The sequence below is a fragment of the Bolinopsis microptera genome, chromosome 6, assembly GCF_026151205.1.
Source record: "Bolinopsis microptera isolate Bmic1 chromosome 6, MBARI_Bmic_1.0, whole genome shotgun sequence".
In the NCBI taxonomy this organism is placed as follows: domain Eukaryota; kingdom Metazoa; phylum Ctenophora; class Tentaculata; order Lobata; family Bolinopsidae; genus Bolinopsis; species Bolinopsis microptera.
The window spans coordinates 2,245,413-2,267,778 of NC_087077.1; the positions used below are offsets into that span (position 1 = coordinate 2,245,413).

The window sequence follows — 22,366 nt, forward strand, 5'->3', positions numbered from 1 at the left end:
GTCATTGTGCATTGTGCATATTTTTGCGTCGCGAGAATAATTATTTGATGCGCGCGGCGCGGCCCAGTGGACAGTAGTGCATCGCCTTGTAGCGCGATGCGTTACTGTGCTGCGCCGCGCACTCAATGAGGCTTCTCACAGCGACTCTAGATCGGCAAAATGCGCTACTGCACTGCGCCGTGCTGCCATGAATTGACATCGTCAATTAAGTTATAATATTTGTACATAAATATAATATAGTTTATGACATATCAAGACGCGCGCCGCGCTGAGTTGTTCAAAGGATATTTTGGTATTAAACAAACGTTGTTATTCAATAATTATCCAAAATTAGAAATTATAGGAATTCAATGAAACAATAAGTTTTCAATGCAAAAACTATTACACTCATTTTTTTTCTTCAATTAGCAAAAAATATTTCTTTCATTTGTGATTTGCCTAGCTCTGCTTGTTGAATTAAAAAAAGTGAAATCTGACGAATCAAATTAAATACGTTAAAAATTTTATTGCATGCTCGAAAGCTGTATTAAAAAACAAAATGTAAAATAACTTGTGAGCTCCAATTTGCCCTCGACTAAATGGCTCAACAATTTTATTAACATGTATTAATGAAAAACGTGATCCATCTTGTGCAAACTTTTTAATGACAAGGCAAGGGTCACATTTTCTTGCTACTGCAAGTCCCCTAAGATATTTGACATCATATTTGGCACCATCATCATTCACCAGTAAATTTTGTCATGTATCCGGAGGATCACGTGATGCTGAGAGGTGCAACTTTTATATTCACTAATCCAGAACACACAAAACCTTTACATATTTAGGTGCAAAATGTTGGAATACAATTCCAGAGAACATAAGGACTATAGAATGTAGTGTAAAATTCTCACAATGTATGAAATCTAAATTTATGTCAGATGTAATTCAAGGAGTCTCATCCTATGAAATAAACAATAGTTTCGACTATTTCTACACTCTAGCTATGTGACAACTGAAACAAATTTTTAGGTGCTGGAGTTTTTGTCGGGTGGTAAGGCCCCCTGCGTTATATGACCTATTTTCAGAAGTATAGAACATTAAACATCTCCTTTATTCGTTTCCATTTGTTATCATTGCCATTCTATTATTGTTCTATACTTCTCTGTGTATAACTGTAAATAATATTACTAACGTAATTCCAAAGTGGGCATCTATGTAATCTTCAACATTAATTGTTACCTTCATGCCCACAGTTCACTGTTAAATCATATCTTATTTTATCACTCATTAATTTACTACATACTATATCCTTATGTCCCTAGAAGGGTGTTCTGCTAACAGTTTTTGACTGACTTGAATGTCCTGCACAGCAGATTGAAGCTTCTTAAATTATTTTTTATTCTTATTGTATTGCTGTGTAAATTTGATTCTAATTCTAATTCTAATAATTGACATAAAGGTCCTGCACTAGTTATATATAAAATATAATTTTGTTTGCCTTAATTGATACTAAATAAAATTGTTGTTTTCTTGAAATTGATGTTTACATGAAAGTGAATAATTGATTGTAAATGAATCTCTTGTTCATTAGAAAGCACTGAGCAGTGTGATAATGTCGATAATGGCATATGGGTTATTATGAAATTATGTCTGGCTGCGACAGCTGACAGCTGCTGGTTAACAGTTGGAATCTTGCTCTAACCAGAGCCCTCTTGCTTGCAGTAGCTCGCAACCACCGAAGGCGGCACAGGATTCTACTTGTGAAACAAGCGCGTCACGCAGTATGCGTAGACACATGGCTATGTGAAGTGGGAATCCAAAGAGTACTTATTGTTTTATTGAACTGTAATTAAATGATTGTTCGTTAGAATTTAAGGCTAAAGATTTCGTGCATTTCAACGTTTTCTTGAGGTGTAGCCTCAGTAGCCTCTTGTTCAACATTTTGTTCAGACCGAAAAGTTGAGGTAAAGACTGATATTCTAGTACTAGTCCGTGATGTGACCATAAGCTTACTTTTGATATAATAATATCGTTATAGAGGAGTGGATTTATCACGGAGTTGATTGTTAGGATCACCATGGAGAAGATTTAATACCATGGTGTAGCACCAAGGACCTCTAGATAATGAACTATACAGATAAAAATAGATGGCATCCAGTAGAGAAAATCTGTAATGATTATCATAGAAACTCTTTAATTCATTCGCCTGTTTCTTTGATGAGTCTGTTTATTGGCACTTCTGGAGGTCACATTATTTGAAAATCTGATAGATAGTATGCTAATAATGATGTAGCACGCTGATATCAGAGCAAAACAGATCAAGTCTAATACGAGAACTCTCCATACCAACACCCGTTGTGAATCTGTTTTCCAAATAAAGTATTTGAATAAGCACACTCCATCTTCCCCGTAGAAACCTACTTTAGTTTCAGTCATTGTGAAGTCCTCTGCTAAAGAATCGTGGGAGAATATTTCGGAAACCATCATTCAAGAATCCTTTCATCTATACGTCTGAAATATTCTTTAAATACCCTAGTGTGTGTCTCTTTGTTAACCATCCCAATGAAAAGTTGCAGTTCAGTGTCATATCGTATTCCATTGACAAAGAAATCTTCAAAATGGAACACAGTAGGAATAGAAGCCACTATAGCTTATAAAGCAAAAATAAAAAAGTTTACAGCAATAACTTTGACAGAATTCTTTATAGTAACTTCTCCTGCAACTCTCATTGAGTTCCAGATGCCATGAACTCTAACTAAACTCATCATGACAACTAATGATTTTTTGTCAGTGCAACAGTGGTTCTACACTATTGCATATTAAATATAATAACGTGCACGTGCAAAGATAGTTGGAACGGTTGATCGGTTTTGTGATAATTACGGCTGTATCTTTGGTTGGAATGGATATTTTTTGATGCGATTAAAACTTTCTTTCAAAGAATACTACTAGCCTTATTCCTGTTACCACGGGTTTTCTAGTAATATATATAATATACATATTCTAAATATATTCAATGATGAAAAAATATATTCAGCATGCTGTACAGAAACGTGATAAGTGTAGTATCGTTACTGTTGGTTCACTCCTCCCAATCTTATGATGAACTACCTCACACCGCTCTAGATAAAGTACCTGCTGTCCTCGGAAGTTCTGTTCAGCTCAGGTAAATATTTTTACTTATAGCTAATTAGGCACAAAAGAGTCAAGGACTATGGTAACCAATCTTGTTTTTTTCTTTCTATATTATTATGGTAGCTAATGACCGCTTGGCTCCTGTCGTATGCATGTTCTATACTTCTCTGTGTATAACTGTAAATAACATTACGTAATTCCAAGGTGGGCATCTATGTAATCTTAATTGTTACCTTCATGCCCACAGTTCACTGTTAAATCATATCTTATTTTATCACTCATTAATTTATTACTCATTATGTTTTACATACTATATCCTTATGTCCCTAGAAGGGTGTTCTGCTAACAGTTTTCGACTGACTTGAATGTCCTGCACAGCAGATTGAAGCTTCTTAAATTATTTTTTATTCTTATTGTATTGCTGTGTAAATTTGATTTTAATTCTAATTCTAATTCTAATGTCAACATGCAATTTGCTTGGCCATTTTAGGGCTGCGCTTAAATTTCCACTCTCAACGAAAAACACACTCCATAATATCATTATCCTTCTATATAAACTATCTTTTGTGAACTAGTGTTTTGAAAGATAGGCAATAGCATCCAGGCCCACATTTCCCCTACCTCATTAACTTTGCCTACCCTTTCCTTCAATTAAGCTGCCTTTGACAGAATGTCATTCATGAAAAGGGTTTTAATAATTAAGTTTTTTTTTCAATTTCCACTCGTTGCTATTATCATTTTATCTTGTAAAATTGGCTAAAATATAAATTCATTTGTTTATTTTTTATATTACCGATAAAAAGCTGAATCACACAATCCTTACCTTGCAATATCCTCAGGTGCACCAAAATAATAAAAAAGTATTCGGACGACTACAGCCGATCAGCGGACTGCAACGACAACTACCGTGGTCGTTCCTGCAAACATGTCTGGACGAGAAATGATGAAGAGCTCACCCCGGGTGCTAAATACAGTTTTAAAAGCAGTCTTACATTTAATTACTGTGAGACATTTGAATGGACCACTGATATCGTGAACAGCATGAATATTGCAGCAGTTCGGGACGAAGATAATGACTACTACTACCGGAGAGAGAGATGGAGTGCTTTGCATCGGCCCTCACTATAACAAACGTGACCAAGGACGACCTTGGTGAGTATGAGTGCAAATTGACTGATGATCAGGAAGAGACTGGAATATACAATGTTCGGAGAATCACAGTGGTTGACAGTGCGCTTGAAGGAGACCTCCCTGAAAAGATAGAGTATTTTGAAAACTTTTACACCCAGAGGATCAGATCTAAATTGTTGATGCAGTGTGTTGTGACAGGGGGACCTGTTTATTGGTTTATCAGATTTGATTCTGACCAATGCAAAATATGGGAAGAACAGTACAATAGTAAGAAGAGTAACCAGTTCAACTCTTGTGTGAATGACACCATTCGGCCCATTGAACAGATCAGTAAAATGGAAAATTGGCGTTGCTTTAATTACAGCACTGAGCATCACAACCCATATGGTCTTGATCAAGTCACAGAATCCTTCATTTACTTCCAAAACATATGTGCACTGGACTTGGCTGGAATATACTGCAGTGCTGACCCGGAAGGTACAGTCATGTCCGAACAGGGTGTTCTTGTTATCAAGGACGAGTGGGAAAACTATTACCACGATTGGGATATGAGGTATACCCTGTCTGTGTTAGGTTATGTGATGCTGCCTATCGTAATCGGTATTTTCTTCTTAGTAGGCACGATTGTAGCGGCTGTCCGGGGTAAAGTGTGTAACTGCTCATGCTGTGGAGGTGAACAAGGTAATTATACGACCATGCCAAATATTCCTCAATCCCTGCATTATGCAGTTCCCGCCCCTCAGGCTTTGCAGCCTCCTCGCAGTTACATGGTCCCTCAGCCTCCACAGAGTAACATGGTCCCTCAGCCTCCACAGAGTAACATGGTCCCTCAGCCTCCACAGAGTAACATGGTCCCTCAGCCTCCACAGAGTAACATGGTCACTCAAGCTTGGGTCAACCCTCAGGATGATTAACTTCTCCGTGGCCCTTGGATCTCCTGACTTTATGATTCATTTAAAACTTACCTTAGATCCATTGCTATGAAGCATCTTGGAGCATTCAGAAACTTTTTGCAAAACAGCTGTTTTTATCGCTATACATATATTGTACAGAACTGTCAGGTGGTAGGACCTGGACATTGCACTTATGACCTACCACAATCAGATTTTGTTAGAATTAGAATTTGCATGAGTGTTGTGCGCCGTAAAGGCTAAAACAATCATATTGTTCTTATTTAGCTTAATTTATAATTAAGTTTAGCTCGTTTAACGCTATGTTTTAAAGAACATGATTTTTACAACACTGTTGAATATACAATAATTTTATCGTATTTCTATAACTAGAATAGACTAGAATTAAAATTAACTATACAAACTACACAGCAAATGGTCAACGATAATATTACTAAATAATATTATTGTGTTTTCAAAATTATTCATCAAAATTCTAATCGGTCAGAATAGTACACAGTACATAATATAATATACAATATCTTGTTTTTATATCAAGAGTAGTTTTTAAAATGCAATTGAAGTACTAATCCTATAAAAATCAGAGAATCTTAAATTCTCTGATTTTTCAGCACAAAATTAATTTGTTGTTATAGCAGCAAGACAGTGGTTAATACCACTTCAGCTTTATTTTCGAGATTTTTATGAAACAAGTAATGCGATGAACACCCTACGAGCAGATTTCCAGCTACATACTTTAAGTTCTAGATTTGGAAAAATGCCAACTTTTGAGCATGTCCTCATCGTATTAGCTTAATACACATCGTATTAGCTTAACTGTACAAATTAATAAATTATGCAATTTATCGCAACTTCGTAAGCTTAGTCTTAAAGTGTTATCTGAAATGTTTAATTTTTCTCTTCCGTGATTTTAGTTTGAGCTTTCATTTTTAGTTTTTTTGAATTTTAATGCTTGAATTTTTGATGCTAAATTGTGATTTACATTTTTTGATTTAATAGCCTTGTAGCTGAATTGAAAATTATCAATTTATCCATTATGTTTCCTTATTATTCGACGCCAACGACTCGAAAGTTAGATCATCATGAATGAAAAAGTTACAAAGTAAAAAAGTAAAATAAGTAAACCAATGGTTTCCTCATTTAAAAGGGATTCAGCACTGTAAAATACAGGCACTAGTTATATTATAATATACTTAATACGGTACAAACATTAGATATTTTTATGTATCAGGAGTTCTTTACACCTGACAATTTAGACTGACAAGGAACAGTTTTTTCACTCCAATTTTGGTTTTTGGAAAGACATTAACAATTAAAGTTCTAGTTAGGGGATAATGTACTGGACATAATAATATCGAACTGGAAAAACCGCAAATAAAATTCAAATCTTGACAACAAAATGTTGAAAATCGTAAGAGCTAATTACAAAAGTTTAAAAATAACAATTAACAGGATGATTTGGTTGTTTCTCCTTCTGATTCATCCTCAGCTGTGTACTTCCTTATCCATGGATGATCTAACGCTTGTTCACCTGACATCCGTTTCTTTGGATTGATCCTCAGCAACTTGTTTATAAAATCCTTTGCCAAGCTCGAGATACCATCCCGATGGGAAGTATCAAAATTGTATTTCCCCCGTTTGATGGCGTTGAACAACCCGGTAATGGACTCACTGTAAAAGGGAGGGTACCCACAAAGCATGGTGTAAGTGATCACACCAAGGCTCCACAGATCTGTCTCTTTGCCGTACTTCTGGTTGAGGAGTTCAGGGGATACATACCCTGGTGTTCCACAAGCCTGGGTTAGATTCTCTGACTGCCCTGGTGCTGTGTTGAATAGTCCTATATGAACCATTAGTTTTGTGTGGGATTTGTCTTTAAAGTAAATAAGTTCTGGTTTTAGGTTCCTGTGCACAATTCCGTGCTCGTGAAGATGATTGACTTTCTGGTATAACTTAGTACCACCACTGGTTCGGGGAATTTGTCAACTCGAAAAATATTCGTTTTCATTATTTTCAAATGAAGAATTATTTTCGCATTTATTTAATAATTTGGATAGTTGAATCGAGCTAAATTTTACTGAATTATGTAATGAATGAACTCGTTAATATTCTTCGTATCTCCGTCATCTGAGAAGCTATAACTCTACTTTTTCAGGACAAACGTTATTCGAATGGCCGTGTGATCAGGTGATTGGCTTACCTAATCACGTGATAAGGTGACCCCGGTAAATACCCCGTTGAACATTATGGGAATCGTTAAGGCTGTCCAATTAAGGTGTCGTGTCACGGTGTCACATAATCACCCAATCAATTTTGCTAACGAGATACACAAATTGCTTGATAACTTCGTCATTTCTAATCTGTTTCGCATCACTTTTTCAGATCAGATGCGTCGAACATTTTCAGATCAGAGGCGTCCAACATGTTCACAAAGAACAATATAGGTGTTTTAATATTGAATGGGCATGGTCTAAAATATTAGAATTTTCAAATTTTGGCGACGGAATCCTCGAACAAGTAGGTACAGTATGCCATCTGCATTCTGCAAAGCAACAACTCTCAAAATATAAAAGACGGCGGAGGTATAAGACCCAACGTATGGGTACTGACTTTGGGCCCACCCTGTATGTTTATCCGTACCATTTTACTAACACCACGGCATCAACTTTAACGTAACTTTCCGCAAAAACCGTAAAAGATATACAACTGTAACTTTTTTGACTGGGTCAAATGCTTTAATAGCCTCCAAATCAGCATGAAAAAACTAAAAAATTGGCTAAGGAATAGGAATTTGAGAGCCCAAAATTTGGACCCCCAAGTTGTGTCAAAAACGCGAATTAAATAAGTAATAATTATTTTAGTCTTTTTGAATCTTGATACCATTTTAGGGTTATACGGGTTCCTGCTAGCAACAGGACGACTTCTTGTTTTTCGGGTTGTACAAACTTATATTATTAAAAACTGCTCGCTTTCATTTACTTAGAGCTCATATTTCTAAAATTCTGTGGTTTTGGCCCACTGATCCTAATATTGAATATCAATGTTTATAATTACGGGCAGTAATTACAAACAGATTCAGTATGAATATGAATTATAATAATGGTCCGGAAAAGCTCCTCCGGGAGAACTGCAGTTAAGTGTGGTTTTTAACAAAAGTCGTTCAGCTGTGACCGTTATAAGACATGGTACACGTACTCAGCGCTGCAGTTCGACAAACCCTAAACTTAACTTGTCGTGCATTCTTTGGATTCTTTGGATTAATCTCCTGAGCACTGCTCACCCTCTAGGTCTCAATGACAACATAAAAGGTTCTGGTAATATTTCTAAAAGCAACTTTAACGATATTTATTTTAAAAATAAAATAAAAAGATATAAAAGAGGACATGGCAGAAAAAAGAAAAACAAAAGCCATGAAGATAGAATATACAAAAGGACTCTCACTTTAAGAGAGATTGACAATAAATATGAAAGTTTAAAAAGAAAAATGTCTGAAAGCAAATACAGCTTTTATAAAGATATAAGTAGCCTTCAAAAAGGCGAGCTCAAGCAACTTAGCTCTCATTCCCTCTGCAAATCTGGAGCCATTTTCCTTGTTATACAATCTTTTGCTGGCCAAGACAGCACTTCTTCTCCTAATATCACCTCTGTTAATAGCGAGTTTATCACTTTTCACTATTGTTCTAAAATATTTGATAAACTCCGAATAGAATCAGTCATTCGTGACTCTAGGATCTTGACTCTTCTCCCTCCAAACCTTACGCCTTTCCTTCCCTTAAAAGTTTACTATAAGTACGATATTCCTGTCGGGCGTAAGCTTTTTAATTATAATAGATTCCTTAAATCACTTGATAATACTACTATTTCCTCCATCCTGGAAGGTGATTGCCCCTGTTCCAGTAACCCTTATTGCTATCAGCCTCGAGGCCACATCATCACCGGTGACCTTGCTTTCATTGAGCACGAGGATTTAAGAGGCATCATGAGTTACGGTACCAAATTTAGGGAACCTGTGTCTGTTCCTCCTGAGCAAATCTTGGAGAGCCTCAACGAGTGTTCAGCCAACTTCGCCACCCGTATGGCTAGGAAACATGGACTTTCATGTTTGGAATTCCAGGATTGGAAAGATGAGGTCTCCCGGATCTTCACCAATCGCCTTAACTTCCTCTCCTCCTCCCCTAATAACTTCACTCCCTACAATTCCATTCTACAAAGGGATGATGTTAAATCTTATCTCGACAGTCTTTCTTCTTCTTTTATTATTTGCTCCGTAGATAAAGCTTCAAATAATTATGTTTTTGTCTGCAAGAAGTTTTATCTTTTAACCCTTCTCAACGAGCTTGGCTACGATCTCACTTCTCTAGAGTGTCGTGGCAATTCTACTTATCATCCGGTTAACTCTGTAGAGGATGATATTATTCAGGAACATGTGAACTTCATTAAAGATAACTTTAATATTCGTGTTTCTGAGGACAACCTTTGTCTACCGAGAATCTTTTGGATTCCTAAACTTCACAAGAATCCTTATAAGTCTAGATTTATAGCTGGGGCCAGTAAATGTACCACTAAGCAGATATCAGTTGTAGTCAACAAAGCTTTAAAAGTTTTAAAAGAATACTTTTCCAAATACTGCAACTCTATCTACAACAATACTGGAATTAACTGCGACTGGAGCATTAACAGCTCTAAACAGTTCCTGGAAAGGCTGCCTAGACTAGAGATTTTTAATATGCAGGTATACGACTTTACCACTCTGTATACCAATCTAGACCTTCAGGTTGTACAGTCACTGCTTTTCGAGCTAATAGATCTCCTCTTTAGTAATACGAATAAATTTATTTGTGTTTCTCTGTATAAGAACAACAATTTTTTCTCTAAAAAGGAATATAACGGATACTTATGTTTTTCTGCTGATAAACTCAAAACAGCTATTACATTTATTCTGTTTAACACTTTTGTTTGTTTTGGGGATCAGATTTTAAGACAAACGAAAGGCATTCCCATGGGAGGGAATTCTAGTAGCCAGTTCGCTGATCTTTCGCTAGGGAAGTGTGAATTCAACTACATGACACGCCTAATCAAAGAAAAGAAGTTCGGTCTCGCTAAGCTCCTCTCAAGAAACTGCAGATATGTCGACGACCTCAACACCATGAACTATTTGCATTTCTCTAACCTAATCAGGTCCATTTATCCACCTGACCTGCTTATGGAGAGGAGTGGTGACGACAATAAGTCCGTAAACTATCTCGACATCAACATCTCGATGAATAACTCCGGACACGTCGCCACCAAGCTTTACAACAAACTTGATGACTTCAACTTTCCTGTGGTCATGTACACCTTTCCTAACAGTAATATTTCCTCTTCTGTTGGTTATAATGTTTTTTACGGTCAGGTCCTTCGTTACTCTTCCATTATCTCTGACCTTGATTCTTTTCTGTGTTCTACCAACACCCTTTATAGGACACTTCTTTCAAGATGTTATAATGACAGACTCCTGAAGAGTAAATTCAGAAAGCTTCTGAAAGACCGACCTAGTATTCTGTACAAATACAGTATACTTGATGTCAGCGACATCCTTGACATCACATTTAACGTGAACAGGTGATCACTGACGAGTGATTGCTAGGGGGTCTTGGCACATTAAACCGGTACAGGTATTAAACCCCCGAAACCGGTGTGCCAAGTCATCTGCTGATGATGTTCACATAACATTATTTCCTCTCTCCTTTATTCCTTCCGTCTTTTCTTAAACTTACAGTTCAGTTACTTTATTTCACCAGGTCTACCTAAGGATCAATTATTCTTTGGTGGGGTTTCACTTCTGGTATTGGCTTCATTCCCGTTCCTTTTCCTTATTCTTTATACTTATTTTTTATATAGTTTAATGAGATGTCGAACTACTGTACGTGAATCGTTAGCTGCACATATGCAATGTATAGAATATAATATTCTTTCACTGTTTATCAATTTTGCAGATGGCAATGCTGCAATGCCGGTTAAGATCCGATTGATAGGTACAAGGTAGTTTAATTGAAAGAGTATGCAGTATTATGGTATTCCAAACAAATATAGCCAAGTTTCTCGCAGGTTTTGTTTGCACAGACGGTCAGTGGGGAGGTCACAGACTTGGGTCTTCAACTGCTGTATCAATGTTCTGTATACCATATCCCTACCACGTTGTCATATCTGATAGTGATATGGTGAGCTACACCCCAAGCCGGCCAGGTTTATCACTGTATTAGGCAATAATGATATTACCAACAATATTTAATTTTACACTTTTAAACACGATAAATATTTAAACAGCACAGTTATACAATATAAAGAGAAGATACAATTGGAGACATGATCAGGTGCTCAGGGTAATCGTGCAACCAATTGCAGAGAAGCTGAGGGAGATAAACAGTGCTACCCAGAAGACAGAAGTAAAGAGAGAGTGGAGGAAGTTCGTATCCGGAAAAGGAACCTACAGGAAAACCGAAGTACAGAAGAACCTCATCTTCTAGAGGAAGGTAACGACTAGAAACTTGTGTTTGATGAGGACGAAAGGACAAGACAATTCCCCCAACATATCGTCAACACAGCTCTCAGACCTGATGTGGTAATATACTCTAACACACTCAGGAAAGTCATCCTGATAGAGCTGACCTGTGGAAACGAGGAGAACTTTGAGGACCAGAGATCCCGGAAAGAGAAGAGATACGAAGATCTAATGGTGGAGATCGAGACCGCAGGCTGGGAAGGATATCTCTTTGCAGTAGAAGTTGGATGTCGTGGATTCTACCACCACACATTACCCCGAATTTTCAACTTCCTTAACATCACCCGGGCAAAGAAGAAGAGGGCACTTAACACAACAGCGGTGGTGTCCCTGAAAGGTTCCTACACTATCTGGCTTAGTCGCTACAACAAGACCTGGAGTGACAACTGCCAGCTGGCCGAAAGACCCTGCCCAGTTTAACCCTGATGAACAGCTGAACGTTGGGCCCTTAAAACGTCGTTGAAAGCTACATCTGGGGTCGTAAGTCCCAGACATCAGAAGAAGTCAGAGAGTGTAGAAGATTCTGCGTCTGAAAAGACTAGAGAATTGAGGTAAATATAGTTGGTTTGGTCTTCAATGCGATGCTGATACAAATCATAAACCTTGCATTGTGGATATTATTATTACACAGTTCCTCCCGCCACTATAGGCACTTAACGGAGAGTCCGAACCTAATATCGGTATTTAGCGCGGTTCAAGAATTTTTTCGTGTGGTCTGTGTAATTAGTGTTCATATACCACACAATATGTGGAGTAAACATGTTTTAAGGTTCTTCCAAATTTTGTTCTTATGCCAAAAAACGTAATACCGTTTAGTTTTATTATAATAAAGTTGGATGTAATTTGATAATAATTGAATCATTATTCAGAGAGAGGATTGAATATGCGAAACTGTGAGGTTTTGACTTCCTTCATCACACAAAATTCTTTGTAATAAATATAAGTTATAGTGTAGCTCCGTTGATTGTAATTTATTTGTGTTGATAATGCGGCTCTTACTAAAACCGACTCATCAAACAATTCCACGTGACTCCGCTTTTTTTAAACGAACAATCTAACCGCTAACCCCAACCCTTACTTACTTCTCTTACAATTAAAGTTATCTCTAGACCAGTTAATACTTTTAACTTAAATAATCGTTTATCGTAACGTAACTTTACAAATCGTTTTGTATCGTTAAATATTTGTTATCTTATAGGTACTAAGCAGTATAGCCCCCACGTAATTTTTAACCAGTCTGATATGGTATTTAATTCCTGAAGGCTATTTCATGAAGGTTATTTCAGACTTACTTTGTACTTAAAGAACACGTGATGACATTACAAACTGCTAGATTTCATTTTAGTGAGCTAAGAGTTCTACTTCTCGTTGAATTCTCTATGAAAGACCATACTCTACCAAAGAAGCTGTCAAAATTATTCATGTATGATCAGACTTGGCAATTTTACTAAGGGAAGTCAAACCAAGAAAATTTTCGGGCAGGCAGTTTACGAACAAGCCTGGTAGCATCAAGTCTAGGAAGTTTACTGAAGCTGATTTGAGCACTGTTTACTTTGGTCAACAAGTAATTGCAGTTTACAGAATTACAGTGTATTTGAATGAATAGCTGAGTCAAATGTTTCCTTACATTGAATTTATTCCATTCAGAGTGAAAAGGTATCACAAGCTATTATTGTATCATGTGCACGTATCACATCTTACAGGAGCCACCGTCAATAGTTATAACAAATAACATCTTTGCTTCTTCGGGCCGCAAATTCCCTCCAGCAAGCTGTCGGCAATTATCACGCGTAGCCCTCAAAAGCGAAAGTATTATTGTATTACAATATAATATAAATATTCTTAAAAAATGATGACACAATGTTAAAATATTCAGCATGCTGCACAGAAACGTGATAAGTGTAGTGTCGTTACTGTTGGTTCACTCCTCCCAATCTCATGATGAACTACCTCACACTGCTCTAGATAAAGTGCCTGCTGTCCTTGGAAGTTCGGTTCAGCTCAGGTAATTATTGTTACTTTTAGCTAATTAGGCAAAAAGAGTCGAGGACTAGTTGGGTAAAAAATTTTGTTGTCTTTTGTATATTATTATGGTAGCTAATGTCCGCTTGGCTCCTGTCGTATGCATGTCAACATGCGATTCGCTTGGCCATTTTAGGGACGCGCTTAAATTTCCACCCTCGACGAAAAACATACAGCATAATATAATATCATTATCCTTATATTATATGTCAGCTATCTTTCTAGTGAACTAGTGTTTTGAAAGATAGGCAAAAGCATCCAGGCCCACATTTCCCCTGCCTCATTAACTTTGCCTACCCTTTCCTTCAATTAAGCTGCCTTGGACAGAATGTCATTTGTGAAGAAGGCTTTATTTTAAGTTTTTTAAATTTCCACTCGTTGCTATTATCATTATATCTTGTAAAATTGGCTGAAATATAAAATTTATAATTCACATGTTTATTTTTCATATTACCGATAGAAAGCTGAATCACACAATCCTTACCTTGCAATATCCTCAGGTGCACCAAAATAATAGAAAAGTGGTCTGACAGCGAATATAAATATAACAGCGAATCAGGCTATAACAGCGAATCAGCGGACTGCAACAACGACCAGCAGGGTTTTTCCTGCAAGCATGTCTGGACGAGAAATGATGAAGAGCTCACCCCGGGTGCTAAATACAGTTTTAAAAGCAGTCTTACATTAAATTACTGTGAGACATTTGAAAGGACCTCTGATATCGTGAACAGCATGACTATTGCAGCAGTTCGGGACGAAGATGATGACTACTACCGGAACAGAGATATGGAGTGCTTTGCATCGGCCCTCACTGTAACAAACGTGACCAAGGATGACCTTGGTGAGTATCAGTGCAATTTAATCAGGGATGATCAGGAAGAGATTTGGAGTTTGCTGATCATGTACGCAGATTATATACGGAGAATCACAGTGGTTGACAGTGCGCTTGAAGGAATCCTCCCTGAAAAGATAGCGTATTTTGATTACTTTAACACCAAAGGGATCAAATCTAAATTGTTGATGCAGTGTGTTGTGACAGGGGGACCTGTTTATTGGTTTATCAGATTTGATTTTGAAACTATTCAGCCCATTGAACAGATCAGTAAAATAGAAAATTGGCGTTGCTTTAATTACAGCATTGAGCATCACAACCCATATGGTCTTGAACAAGTCACAGAATCCTTCATTTACTTCCAAAACATATGTACACTGGACCGGGCTGAAATATACTGCAGTGCTGACCCGGAAGGTACAGTCAGGTCCAAACCGGGCCAGGGTTTCCTTTCCATGAAGCCGGAGGAGTGGAGAAATTCGTGGCAAATGAGGGATACCATGTCTTGGTTGGGTTATGTGGTGATGCCTATCGTAATCGGTATTTTCTTTTTAGTAGGCACGATTGTAGCGGCTGTCCGGGGTAAAGTGTGTAACTGCTCATGCTGTGGAGGTGGACAAGGTATTTACAGGACCATGCCAAATATTCCTCAATCCCTGCATTGTGCAGTTCCCGCCCCTCAGGATCCACAGCCTCCACAGAGTAACATGGTCCCTCAGCCTCCACAAAGTAACATAGTCCCTCAGCCTCGACAGAGTAACATGGTCCCTCAGCCTCCACAAAGTAACATGGTCCCTCAGCCTCCACAGAGTAACATGGTCCCTCAGCCTCCACAAAGTAACATGGTCCCTCAGCCTCCACAAAGTAACATGGTCCCTCAGCCTCCACAGAGTAACATGGTCCCTCAGCCTCCACAGAGTAACATGGTCACTCAAGCTCCACAGAGTAACATGGTCCCTCAAGCTCCTCCTAACACGGTCCCTCAAGCTTGGGTCAACCCTCAGGATGATTAACTTCTCCGTGGCCCTTGGATCTCCTGACGTCATGATTTATTTAAAACTTACCTTAGATCCATTGCTATGAAGCATCTTGGAGCACTCAGAAACTTTTGCAAAACAGCTGTTTTTATCTCTATACATATATTCTACAAAACTGTCAGGTGGTAGGACCTGAACATTGCACTTATGACCTACCACAATCAGATGGTGTTAGAATTAGAATTAGCATGAGTGTTGTGGGCGGTAAAGGCTAAAACAATCAGATTGTTCTTATTTAGCTTAATTTATATTTAAGTTTAACTCTTTTAAAGTTCTGTTTTAAAGAACATGATTTTTACAACACTGTTGAATATACAATGATTTTATCATCTCATTAAATCTAGAATTAGTCTAGAATAATATTATAATTAACTATACAAACTACACAGCGAATGATACAACGATATTACTAAATAATGTTATTTTGTTTTCAAAATTAATCATCAATATTTTGATCGGTTCAGAATAGTACTCAGTACTTAATATAATATACATGTTATTTTTTGTATCAAGAGCAGTTTTTAAAATGCAATTGAAGTACTAACCCTATAAAAATCAGAGAATCTTAAATTCTTCGATTTTTTAGCACAAAAAAGAATTTATTGTTACAGCAGCAAGATAGTCAGATAGTGGTTAATACCACTTCAGATTTATTTTCGAGCTTTTTATGAAACAAGTAATGCGATGAACACCTAACGAGCAGATTTCCAGCTACGTACTTTAAGTTCTAGATTTGGAAAAATGCCATATTTTGAGAATTTCTTCATCGTATTAGCTCAGTACACAATGTTTTAGCTTTGTACAAATTAATAAATTATGCAATTTATTGTAACTTCGTATAGTAAGCTTAGTCTTAAAGTGTTATCTGAAATGTTTGATTTTTCTCTTCCGTGATTTTAGTTTGAGCTTTAATTTTTAGTTTTTTTGAATTTTAATGCGTGAATTTTTTATGCTAAATTGTGATTTACATTTTTTGACTTAATAGCCTTGTAGCTGAATTGAAAATTATTAATATCCATTATGTTTCCTTATTATTCGACGCCAACGACTCGAAAGTTAGATCATCATCAATGAAAACGTTACAAAGTAAAATAAGTAAACCAATGGTTTCCTCATTTAAAGGGGATTCAGCACTGTAAAATACAGGCACTAGTTATATTATAATTAGATACAATACGGTACAAACATTAGATATTTTTTCCTTTTCACCCTTTTGAAAAAAGGCAATAGTGAAAGGTTACGAATGGAGGTTTTTGCAGAAAAACGTGGATTTTGGAGAACGAGATAGGTGGGTTTAAATATGTCGTCAGTCCTTCCGTTAGTTACCATGCAACGAAAAAGTTGCGCGCGCGCGAGGATTGCTTGCGGAGATGTGATGTATAGATAGCCTGTGATCTATGAATGCGCGGCGCGACTGTGTTTTCATGTATATGATGCATGTAATGTATAATATTATTATTAGGTAATACTTGACATACGTTGCATGCCACGGCGATATTGGGATACGAAACATGTATCAAGGTAATACGCCCAATTTGTACGTGGCACGCGTAGTGTATTGATGTGTACACGAGTATAGTTTACCTTTGCTGATAATTTCTTGAATTACAGATACAAGTTAAGTTCTACGGCAATTGAACTGAATTTCAAGTGTTTATCGTATTTGATGCATAATTTATCAATATTATTATCATGAAGATTGAAGTGAGCTGATTGGAGCTTATACTTAAATTTATAGTAAATGTGAAATGGAAATCTAGCGTCCGCCAAAACGAAACAACGGGCGCAATTCTTGTTATGTGTCAGGAGTTCTCTACACCTGACAATTTAGACTGACAAGGAACAGTCTTTTCACTCCAATTTTGGTTTTTGAAAAGACATTAACAATTGGGACAATTAAAGTTCTAGTTAGGGGATAATGAAATACTTGTAGTGTACTGAACATAATAATATCGAACTGGAAAAACCGCAAATAATATTCAATTCTTGACAACAAAATGTTGAAAATCGTAAGAGCTAATCACAAAAGTTTAAAAATAACAATTAACTGGATGATTTGGTTGTTTCTCCTTCTGATTCATCCTCAGCTGTGTACTTTCTTATCCATGGATGATCTAACGCTTGTTCACCTGACATCCGTTTCTTTGGATTGATTCTCAGCAACTTGTTTATAAAATCCTTTGCCAAGCTCGAGATACCATCCCAATGGGAAGTATCAAAATTGTATTTCCCCCGTTTGATGGCGTTGAACAACCCGGTAATGGACTCACTGTAAAAGGGAGGGTACCCACATAGCATGGTGTAAGTGATCACACCAAGGCTCCACAGATCTGTTTCTTTGCCGTACTTCTGGTTGAGGAGTTCATGAGATACATACCCTGGAGTTCCACAAGCTTGGGTTAGATTCTCTGACTGCCCTGGTGCTGTGTTGAATAGTCCTATATGAACCATTAGTTTTGTGTGGGATTTGTCTTTAAAGTAAATAAGTTCTGGTTTTAGGTTCCTGTGCACAATTCCGTGCTCGTGAAGATGATTGACTTTCTGGTATAACTTAGTACCACCACTGGTTCGGGAAATTTGTCAACTCGAAAAATATTCGTGTTCATTTTTTTCAAATGAAGAATTATTTTCGCATTTATTTAATAATTTGGATAGTTGGATCGAGCTAAATTTTATTGAATTATGTAATGAATAAACTCGTTATGCTTTGTATCTCCGTCATCTGAGAAGCTATAACTCTACTTTTTCAGGACAAACGTTATTCGAATGGCCGTGTGATCAGGTGATTGGCTTACCTTATCACGTGATAAGGTGACCCCGGTAAATACCCCGTTGAACATCATGGGAATCGTTAAGGCTGCCCAATTAAGGTGTCGTGTCACGGTGTCATATAATCACCCAATCAATTTTGCTAACGAGATACACAAATTGCTTGATAACTTCGTCATTTCTAATCTGATTCACATCACTTTTTCAGATCAGATGCAAAATGTAATAATCTAACGTTTCAGACAAAATTAGGCGTCCACCATGTTCACAGAGAACAATATAGGTGTTTTAATATTGAATTGGTGTGGTCTAAAATATTCGAATTTTCACATTTTGGCGACGGAATCCTCGAACAAGTAGGTACAGTAGGCCATCTGCAAAGCAACAACTCTCCAATATAAAATACGGCGGAGGTATAAGACCCAACGTATGGGTACATTTGGCCCACCCTGTATGTTTATCCGTACCATTTTACTAACACCACGGCATCAACTTTAACGTGACTTTCCGCAAAAACCGTAAAAGATGTACAACTGAAACTTTTTTGACTGGGTCAAATGCTTTAATAGCCTCCAAATCAGCATGAAAAAATTAAAAAATTGGCTAAGAATAGGAATTTTAGAGCCCAAAATTTGGACCCCCAAGTGGTGTCAAAAACACCGGGGTAAGCACAGGGCTCCAATGCTCTATCTTACAGTGGTCACGATCTTACCATTAGTGATATTGACTACAGCCCCCTGCGAAGAAGGTGTCAAAAACGAGAATTAAATTGGTAATAATTATTTTAGTCTTTTTGAATCTTGATACCACTTTAGGGTTTATATACGGGTTCCTGCTAGCACCAGGACGACTTCTTGTTTTTCGGGTTGTACAAACTTATATTATTAAAAGCTGCTCGCTTTCATTTACTTAGAGCTCATATTTCTAAAATTCTGTGGTTTTGGCCCACTGATCCTAATATTGAATACTAATGTTTGTAATTATTGGGCAGTAATTATAAATAGATTCAGTATGTTTATGAATTATAATAATGGTCCGGAAAAGCTCCTCCGGGAGAACTGCAGTTAAGTGTGGTTTTTAACAAAAGTCGTTCAGCTGTGTAGATCTGTAGATCAAGTTCATTTTCACCGTTATAAGACATGGTACACGTACTCAGCGCTGCTAGTTCGACAAACCCTAAACTTAACTTGTCGTGCATGTCGAACTACTGTACGTGAATCGTTAGATGCACATATGCAGTGTATAGAATATAATATTTTTTCACTGTTTATCAATTTTGCAGATGGCAATGCCGGTTAAGATTCGATTGATAGGTACAAGGTAGTTTAATTAGAAGAGTATGCAGTATTATGGTATTCCAAACAAATATAGCCAAGTTTCTCGCAGGTTTTGTTCGCACAGACGGTCAGTGGGGAGGTCACAGACTTGGGTCTTCACTCTTCAACTGCTGTATCAATGTTCTGTATACCATATCCCTACCACGTTGTCATATCTGATAGTGATATGGTGAGCTACACCCCAAGCCGGCCAGGTTTATCACTGTATTAGGCAATAATGATATTACCAACAATATTTAATTTTACACTTTTAAACACGATAAATATTTTAACAGCACAGTTATACAATATGTATTCAATGCGATGCAGATACAAATCATAAACCTTGCATTGTGGATATTATTATTACACAGTTCCTCCCGCCACTATAGGCACTTAACGGAGAGTCCGAACCTAATATCGGTATTTAGCGTAGTTCAAGAATTTTTTCGAGTGGTCTGTATAATTAGTGTTCATATACCACACAATATGTGGAGTAAACATGTTTTAAGGTTCTTCCAAATTTTGTTCTTATGCCAAAAAACGTAATACCGTTTAGTTTTATTATAATAAAGTTGGATGTAATTTGATAATAATTAAATCATTATTCAGAGAGAGGATTGAATATGCGAAACTGTGAGGTTTTGACTTCCTTCATCACACAAAATTCTTTGTAATAAATATAAGTTATAGTGTAGCTCCGTTAATTGTAATTTATTTGTGTTGATAATGCGGCTCTTACTAAAACCCACTCATCAAACAATTCCACGTGACTCCGCTTTTTTTAAACGAACAATCTAACTGCTAACCCCAACCCTTACTTACTTATCTTACAATTAAAGTTATCTCTAGACCAGTTAATACTTTTAACGTAAATAATCGTTTATCGTAACGTAACTTTACAAATCGTTTTGTATCGTTAAATTGTTGTTATCTTATGGGTACTAAGCAGTATAGCCCCCACGTAATTTTCAACCAGTCTGATATGGTATTTAAATCCTGAAGGCTATTTCATAAAGGTTATAAATTCAGACTTACTTTGTACTTAAAGAACACGTCGTGATGACATTACAAACTGCTAGATATCATTTTAGTGAGCTAAGAGTTCTACTTCTCGTTGAATTCTCTATGAAAGACCATACTCTACCAAAGAAGCTGTCAAAATTATTCATGTATGATCAGACTTGGCAATTTTACTAAGGGAAGTCAAACCAAGAAAATTTTCGGGCAGGCAGTTTACGAACAAGCCTGGTAGCATCAAGTCAAGGAAGTTTACTGAAGCTGATTCGAGCACTGTTTACTTTGGTCAACAAGTAATTGCAGTTTACAGAATTACAGTGTATTTGAATGAATAGCTGAGTCAAATGTTTCCTTACATTGAATTTATTCCATTCAGAGTGAAAAGGTATCACAAGCTATTATTGTATCATGTGCACGTATCACATCTTACAGGAGCCACCGTCAATAGTTATAACAAATAATATCTTTGCTTCTTCGGGCCGCAAATTCCTTCCAGCAAGCTGTCGGCAATTATCACGCGTAGCCCTCGAAAGCGAAAGTATTATTATATTACAATATAATATACATATTCTTAAAAAATGATGACACAATGTTAAAATATTCAGCATGCTGCACAGAAACGTGATAAGTGTAGTGTCGTTACTGTTGGTTCACTCCTCCCAATCTTATGATGAACTACCTCACACCGCTCTAGATAAAGTGCCTGCTGTCCTTGGAGAATCTGTTCAGCTCAGGTAATTATTGTTACTTTTAGCTAATTAGGCAAACAGAGTCGAGGACTAGTTAAGTAACCAATTTTGCTGTGTTTTGTATATTATTATGGTAGCTAATGTCCGCTTGGCTCCTGTCGTATGCATGTCAACATGCAATTCCCTTGGCCATTTTAGGGACGCGCTTAAATTTCCACCCTCGACGAAAAACATACAGCATAATATCATTATCCTTATAATATATGTCAACTATCTTTGTGAACTAGTGTTTTGAAAGATAGGCAAAAGCATCCAGGCCCACATTTCCCCTGCCTCATTAACTTTGCCTACCCATTCCTTCAATTAAGCTGCCTTGGACAGAATGTCATTCGTGAAGAAGGCTTTATTTCAAGTTTTTTTAATTTCCACTCGTTGCTATTATCATTATATCTTGTAAAATTGGCTAAAATATAAAATTTATAATTCACATGTTTATTTTTTATATTACCGATAGAAAGCTGAATCACACAATCCTTACCTTGCAATATCCTCAGGTGCACCAAAATAATAAAAAAGTGGTCTGGATACAACAGCGAATCAGCGGACTGCAACAACTACCGTGGTCGTTCCTGCAAACATGTCTGGACGAGAAATGATGAAGAGCTCACCCCGGGTGCTAAATACAGTTTTAAAAGCAGTCTTACATTTAATTACTGTGAGACATTTGAAAGGACCTCTGATATCGTGAACAGCATGAATATTCCAGCAATTCGGGACGAAGATGATGCCTACTACCGGAACACAGATATGGAGTGCTTTGCATCGGCCCTCACTATAACAAACGTGACCAAGGATGACCTTGGTGAGTATCAGTGCAATTTAATCAGGGATGATCAGGAAGGGACTTGGAGTTTGCTGATCATGTACGCAGATAATATACGGAGAATCACAGTGGTTGACAGTGCGCTTGAAGGAACCCTCCCT

At 37.1% G+C, this 22,366-nt stretch overlaps 3 protein-coding genes across 3 annotated transcripts; 1 reads left to right on the forward strand and 2 right to left on the reverse strand.

The window, feature by feature from the left end:
- Positions 1-3,004: 3,004 nt before the first annotated feature.
- Positions 3,005-6,192, forward strand: LOC134816445 (uncharacterized). The gene is made up of 2 exons (XM_063825283.1): positions 3,005-3,145; positions 3,954-6,192. Exon 2 carries the CDS (start codon positions 4,212-4,214, stop codon positions 5,157-5,159), a length of 948 nt encoding a protein of 315 aa, XP_063681353.1. The 5' UTR covers positions 3,005-3,145; positions 3,954-4,211; the 3' UTR covers positions 5,160-6,192.
- A 409-nt stretch (positions 6,193-6,601) lies between these two features.
- On the reverse strand, positions 6,602-7,580 carry LOC134816939 (calcium/calmodulin-dependent protein kinase type 1-like). Its single transcript, XM_063825997.1, has 2 exons — positions 7,531-7,580; positions 6,602-7,121 (listed from the first exon to the last, which is right to left on the reverse strand). Exons 1-2 carry the CDS (start codon positions 7,578-7,580, stop codon positions 6,602-6,604), a joined length of 570 nt encoding a protein of 189 aa, XP_063682067.1.
- A 10,051-nt stretch (positions 7,581-17,631) lies between these two features.
- Positions 17,632-18,039, reverse strand: LOC134816942 (calcium/calmodulin-dependent protein kinase type 1B-like). The gene has a single exon (XM_063826000.1). It carries the CDS (start codon positions 18,037-18,039, stop codon positions 17,632-17,634), a length of 408 nt encoding a protein of 135 aa, XP_063682070.1.
- Between the last annotated feature and the right edge of the window lie 4,327 nt (positions 18,040-22,366).

Bases quoted from the DNA above. Each gene is read 5' to 3' on its own strand.
- LOC134816939 (XM_063825997.1), bottom strand. From the start codon at position 7,580: ATGTTGGACGCCTCTGATCTGAAAATGTTCGACGCATCTGATCTGAAA. The intron at 7,122-7,530 runs GTGATGCGAAAC...TCCCCGAACCAG, and splicing joins GACGCATCTGATCTGAAAAA to TGGTGGTACTAAGTTATACC.
- LOC134816445 (XM_063825283.1), top strand. From the start codon at position 4,212: ATGGAGTGCTTTGCATCGGCCCTCACTATAACAAACGTGACCAAGGAC.
- LOC134816942 (XM_063826000.1), bottom strand. From the start codon at position 18,039: ATGGTTCATATAGGACTATTCAACACAGCACCAGGGCAGTCAGAGAAT.